This window comes from Limulus polyphemus, unplaced genomic scaffold (assembly GCF_000517525.1).
Source record: "Limulus polyphemus unplaced genomic scaffold, Limulus_polyphemus-2.1.2 Scaffold71, whole genome shotgun sequence".
NCBI lineage: Eukaryota > Metazoa > Arthropoda > Merostomata > Xiphosura > Limulidae > Limulus > Limulus polyphemus.
Window position 1 is genome coordinate 169591 of NW_013665681.1, and position 7243 is coordinate 176833.

A 7243-nucleotide genomic window follows, 5' to 3' on the forward strand; every position below is an offset into this window, starting at 1 on the left:
TCGGTGATCTCACACCACGTCTTTACTTTAGGGTTATTATACCAACACTCACTATACATATAAGGTTTCATGTCACACACACACCTTTACGACCCCTTTTACCCCCATCGTAATGGGCAGACAGTAATTGAACTATTCTATCTGGATAAATGCATTTTGGCTTTTATAACCCATCGTATTTCGAGGCCCCCCAGTGGCACAGCGGTATGTCTGCAGACTTACAACGCTAGAATCCGGGTTTCGATACCCGTGGTGGGCAGAGCACAGATAACCCATTGTGTAGCTTTGTGCTTAATTACAAACAAACAAACATATTTCGAGAAATCAAGCGTGACGTGACGCATACTGACTTTTATATAGGTTAGATATCAAAACATACTACATCTGCTATATCGACTGCCTACGAAGCCTTTCGTTCAATACGAGGACTTATCATTTATTTTAGTTCTGTCAAATTTTCCCAATTAGCTTGTGTTTTAATACTTAAGGATTGAGTTAATTTTATTTTATTATACATTGGTTTGTTGATATAGAATGTGAAGGAAAAGCGACGTGAAAACCCTAGCGGTTAAAAAAATTATATAATTAGTCATAGAATATAAATACGCCTGTATTTCACAGACCAGTTGGTGGCAGTCACGGTATCAGCTGTATAACATTAGAAGTATACCACACCTTTTCTTTGTCGGCTAATGTAACAGCAGCAACTAACCTATTAATAATAACATTTAACGCTTTCACTCTGAATTAATACTTATATATACTTGAAAATGACATCAACTAATTTTTCGGTCGGATTCGGCAACGAGGACAAGTCTTCATCAAAGTAAGAAATTGTACTTTCAGAGTAAATTGCATCAGTGCATGTTAATATAACACAATCGAAACCGGTATTACTATTAACTAGTACCGTAGTAACTAAGTAAGTACTCTCTAACTTTTAGTTCTAGTTACTTGTCTTAGACTGTTGGAGTTAGATGGGGTTCTTGATTTACTTAACTGTAATACTGGTGGTGGTGACGACTTATTCGGCAGCACTGTAACCACAGTTACATTAACTTAGTATTACTAACTATTTTAACTATTACTAGCACGTTTATAGAAAAACTAAGCGTATTCGTCTAAGTTCTATGTTAGTGTTACTACTACTAGAGTACTACTAGGCAGGTAGGCCGTCACAGACCTGTAATTTGTGTAAACTAATTTGGACATAGTTAATATTGAATTTTGGAATAATTTAATGATGAACTTTTAATCACTTATAACATAAATTACTTTGTCATTCATACTCGTATAGAGCCTGCTTTGAATTTCATATATTTTTGGTAGGCGACTAATTTAATGGTGAATGTAAAACTAAACACTAAGTTTGATTCTTGCTATAGTATAAGCTTACCTTGTGTTAGAAATAGAAGGATAAAATAACCTATTTAAGCAAATCAAATCTCCTAAAACTCTTGTAAATAGTAAAAATTTTAAATTCCATAAAAGCATTATTAAATATCGTACACGGAAACGTAGCCAAATGGCAAGCCAGATTCCATCTGACGAATTGTTTTTAGTTTACTTTTCCACAGTTTTGCTGACCCTACAAATTGTGAATTTGTGCCATGGCTTCTCAGGATGTTTGTACACTAGATTTTGTTTATTCTGTTTAGTAATAACGTTGAATATTTTAAAATTCATAACACACTAAAATAATTATTTCACTATTCTTAACTATGCTGAGATTGTGACTCCACAAAAATTATAAATTATTTCTTTTGTTACAGTTATTACATATTTCACACAGCATTCCATTAAAAAATCTTGTGTTTAAATAATATATTACTTTAAACTATGATAACAGAATTCATACTAAAGGGTCCATCATATACACAATCCTCCAGTAGATTTTATATTCCTTTAAAGCAGAGATAATGTTGAAAATATTCAAATTAACAGGAATTTTCTGGTGTCAAAGGACTTGTGAAAAATAATGTAAAACTTGTTATCTCTTTACTGAATTTCTGAAATGTTTTAATGTAAGTTTTTCAAGCTATTTAATCGTAATTAATTTCAATTGATTAATCCGAGAACTTCTTCCTTATTTTCATTAGTAAAAACACTAAAAAAATAATTGTTTAACACTTTAAACTTCTTTCCTTTTTCAATATTCAGATTCTATTTAAAATCTTCTTGACTCTTCTTTTACACTTAACAAAAAAAATTGGACAGGTGCTTGAAGATTGACGAATTGCCGATGTACTTTTTTTTAAAGGTGATCAAGAGATTTGCAGAAAATTATGAGCTAGTTAACCTTACATATGTAATTGGAAAAATTCTAGAGTGTGATAAAAGAACCTAGCAAAATCTTTTAGTGAAATATGCTATCATAAATGAAAGTTAACATGGATTCACCAAAGATAAATCCTGTTGTACTAATTTATCTTTTGTGAGGATATTACTTGCTTAGGGTCCACACAAAATCACATTGGTATGGACTGAGAAAAGACTAGTTAATAATTGGAATGTAGAGTGATTGGATGGGAGAAAGCAGAATGATGTTAGTTCAGTCAAACTAGACCCTTGTTACTAGTAGTGCCCTCAGAAGTCAGTGCTTGGATCTTTGCTTTTTCTTATTACAAATTACAGTAATGATGTTGATAGACATAACTAGTAAATAAGTGATGTCTGCTTATGAAATTAAACTCTTGGGTATTTCTTTCATATGTTGGACAATTATTTGGCAAATGACCTTGAATTATTAGTGCATGCAATACAATGTATTTGGACTATCTTAATTTGAAAACTTACTTAATAGAATGACTAAAGAAAAGACCTTAGCATAGTGGTGGTAAGTCACTTCAAGGCTTCAAAGTTGTGCTTTGTTAATACTAAAGCTAGTAGAATTTTAGGTTATTCTTAAAAGGCATACTGATTACATGTCTAGTGAGGTAATTATCTCTGTACAAAATGCTAGTTAGGCCTCACATGAAATATCATATTGAATTAGTTAACCCATTAACTGCTGATGACTGATATTTCCATCATTGAAGTTCTATGGCTCAGTTGTGAATTATGCAAATATTTGTCAGTTGCACATATATAACTATAACTCAAAGAAAATGACTATAATTACTGATTTATTGTGATTGATGGCAACTCAGTTTTATCTGTGAGTCAGAAAACAGCAACTGAGCTGTTCCTGCAGCAGTTAATGGGTTAAGGTTCAGAGGAGGACTATTTGGATAGTGTTGGAGATGGGACATCTTGTAGTGATAGGTTAAAAAAATCTCTTCATTCTTTTTCTCTTGAGAAAAGGAGGGCAAGATATGAATTTTAAAGTTTACAAGATTATCTAGGGAACTGATGGAATAAAGGCCTCTGATTTCTTTGTGTATATTCTGAAGAGGACAAGAAGGGGATGAGTGTGCAAGGATTCTCTTGAATGATCAAATTGTCTATATCCATACGTTATGTTCTGAGCCAAGAAATGCTCATAAGTCTGACTTAGCCTTGTATCAATTTCTGTAAACCCTTAGCCTTATACTTAACAAGTATGACTAAATATTAATGTAAATAAATCCTGGTACATGATCAGCTCAAGTCATCACAATCAGTTACTTTGATTATGGCTTTCACCTTTTAAAAGTAACATTCAGGCCCACCTTTTTCTATAACATTTGTATTCTCTTCAAACAAATTCTAAGTTTCCGATTCTTCTGGATCTAAACATTTTCTTGAATCTCAGAATTTTAGAATGGTTAAGTGATATTTTTATAATAGATTCTTGTACATAATTGTTAGATTGATGCAAGTTGCTGTGAACAGTCCAACAGATTCCATAAATGCTTTAAATAAAACTAATTTACCATATCTTGGGGATATCCTCAGCCATTATCTAAATTACATTTTCCTTCCACTTGTTGCCTGATTGTACACACTAACATTTTAAAACAATATCATATCAGTATTACCTATTGAGAATTAATTGTTAATTTATACTCCATAAATTTTAGAACAAAATTCCATTCTTTTCCAAATAATTTTTGGTAACTAGTAATAACAGTAAACACTTAAAATGTAAACTTACTTGGCACTTTGTTTCACCTTCTTGTTTCTACTTTTATGGTCTTAATTGATGTAGCTAACAATTTGGAAATTTTGCAATGAATATAATCTGTTTCTCTCTGTTCAGTAGTTGAAATTGTGCAACTCTGTCATTTTTTTTCTGCTTTACCATTTCATCTAATAACTTCAGATTCAACAGTTGGTGCTTCACCTGGCAAGTTACTTAAGGAATTAAATAAAGGAAATATCACTTTAATTGAAAATAAACTGTGTAGTTAAAATTTGAAAGCTGATGATTTTTTATTTAATTCTTTACATTATCAATCTAGTACTCATACAAAACGAAAATCAATTCTTGAAATATTTAAACGTTTTCTCTGTTGATCAACAAATTCCATGTCTTAAGTAGTTCAGAATAGCAGCTTTAACAACATAACTCTTTGTCAGCCTTGCTAAGTTGATGATACTGTTATAAAAAATGGTGTGTGTGTGAGGTTATTGAGCATCTTTGTGTATGTACATTTGTACTCCATAACTCAAATGTATGAGGCAACATTTAGCACTGGGCTTGTGTTCATTATTTTTATGGTACAGATTACTAAGCCTAATATTTGAGTTTAGAAACCGCGTGACACGCAGGTGTTCATTATGAACTTTTATATATTTTTATCACTATCGAACATTGAGCAGATTTTAGTAACTTCAGTATGATGTGACAATGTTTTTAACTTTATGTACCCCATTTAAAAGAAAAGAAATCGAATACGATTACAGTAACTTTCAGTGCAGTGTATGTGCTTATTCTCTCAACTTCTACACTTGACGTCAATATGCAATCGTGTATGACTCATTCAGCGTGATCGTTATTATCGTATATGAGAATATACAGGGTGGTTTAAAACAGTGATTCAGAAGTCCACTGGCAGACAAATAAATTTTAAAATGGGAAAAGTATAGGCAAATGATTAATAGTATGGAATAAGGTATTGTGGGCCTACTCTATGATAATATCACAGGTCAAGGATATGTTCTTCGAAAATTCTATTAAAGTCAAAAGTTCAAAGTATTAAGATAAAAGCCACTTATACAAGATAGCATACAAGCATTGCACTGAAACTGCTCATAAATCTCACTATAATTCTAGAGAAGTTTGTTTGTTCTTTAACTCCACATAGGCTTTTGCATTTGGACCTGTAAAATATGGTTTAATCAACTAGGAATGTATCAAGAACTTTTTCTTTTAAAATGCATAATTTCGTAGCTCCAGTGAAGTTTAAGAATTTACCTGGAATATTTTCATTTTCATGTATTGGTATGATAATTTAAATAGGAAGAGTTGGAAATGGTTGCAGTAATAAAGTAGAATGAGCAACATTTTTCATCCACCGAATCAAGTTGCTGCTAGCCGCTAATTTATCTCTTCCGAGCTTTTTGTTCTTTCTTTCTTTCTCTATAGGCAGAAATATTCTTCTGGCAAGACTTGTGGAGATCACAAAAAGGTACTCGTGGTCAGAGCTAATTTTCTACTTGTTTCTTATAGTCAAACTTACGCAGTCTAAACATTCTGTTTTATACATTGTACCATTATCATTTTTTTCATTAGTATATAACTTTTTAAAAATTATTATTTAATGTTGGCTTCTGGTTTAATTATTATTTTAGGTTTTACCTTTCTGTTTTGTATTTAATTGGTGAACATTTAATTAGTTTAATTTGCGGATTTAGTAAAAAACAAACGTGAAAACTAAAGTAGTAAATAAGCCAACATTAAGTTTTCTACTGAAGTTGTATGATAAAGTCCACTTATGGCACAGTGTATAAAATAGTTTGTTTAGACTGTGAAAATTTCTATTATATTGGAGAAACAGGTAGGAAAATTACGACCTAAAGAAAGGAACATGAAAAACGAAGTCAAACATAAGGGAACATATGAACATAAACAATACAAATAAATTTTTCGCAGTGAAACATGATCACATACATTCTAAAGTACAAATACATATAATCAAACAATTGTTTGACACTAGCGCCATCTGGTTTATAATCTAATTAAATTAGTTCAAGTATAGCGGTGATCTTAATATTTTATGTTAGGTTTTAGTTATTAGGTTCTTAGGGCTTTCACTGTTTGGGTTTCTTCACTAAATTCTGGGCTATAAAATTTTTCATCCTGTTATGGTTCTTACTAGTTTATAGAGTTAGTCCATTGTCATGTCTATATCCAGCCACATATTTGCATAAAAGAATAGTGAACTACTTTTTAAAACTAAAATCAATTGTCAGCTATTGTGCTTAAGTGTAGTACGTATTTCCCAGACACACTTGACTAATAAAGATCAAACAATGCTTCTTAGAAGGCCTCAAACGCGTCAGGAAACTAGTCTCATTATCATAATATGGAAAAGTGAACATGTTTTGAAATAGCTATACGTGGAATAAAACATTTAGTTCACAAAATGTTCAATCTCACTTTAAAATACTCAGCGAAACCTTTTTTTCCTCTTTTTTGAAAAAAAAAAATAACATGTTAAATAGCGAGTAAACAAGTACTTTTCAAATCTGAATCGTCATTCTTTTACTTAATGTTTCAACAGCCATTTTTTGCCAACGTTTGTCTGTATTTAATTCATTTCATAATGAAATATTAAAATATTGAAAAGAACTTAACATGAACACGCTTGTACAGTATAGTCCACATTTCTAGCAATTACTGTAATATTTTTTACTGTTTTGTTTGATTACTGCTTATTATGTAAAAATAACAATTTTGACTTCTTTCTTATTTTATTTACTTATTTTCTTAGCTACAAGAAGTTTAATGAAGTTACTGAACTGCGCGGCCCGGTATGGGTTGGTGGTTAGGGCTCGGGTCAGGGTTTGAAACATACTCGCCCTTTCAGCCTTGGCAGCGTTATAATGTGATTGTCAATCCCACTTTTCGTTGGTTAAATAGTAGCCCAAGAGTTGGCGGTGGGTGGTGTTGACTAGCTGCCTTTCCACTAGTATATCACTACTAAATTAGGGACGGTTAGCGCAAATAGTCCTTGAGCAGCTTTGCGCGAAATTCAAACCAAACTACTGAACTACGCATGTGGCAGTTCAACATGGGTCTTAACATTTTCAGAGATGATTAATTCTCGCGTGAGAAACTGAAAACGTGTACGGTAGATTCCTGGTGACTTTTAGTACC

At 31.9% G+C, this 7243-nt stretch overlaps 1 protein-coding gene across 4 annotated transcripts in view; it reads left to right on the forward strand.

Moving 5' to 3' along the window:
* Positions 1-600: 600 nt before the first annotated feature.
* LOC106465966 (jupiter microtubule associated homolog 2-like) overlaps positions 601-7243 on the forward strand; it is a 30419-nt gene continuing 23776 nt past the window's right edge. For all 4 annotated transcript variants that reach the window (XM_013926218.2, XM_013926224.2, XM_013926231.2 and 1 more), the window contains exon 1: positions 601-826. In XM_013926218.2, the coding sequence (XP_013781672.1) occupies positions 771-826 (56 nt within the window). In that variant the 5' untranslated portion in view covers positions 601-770. The remainder of the gene's footprint in view (positions 827-7243) is intronic.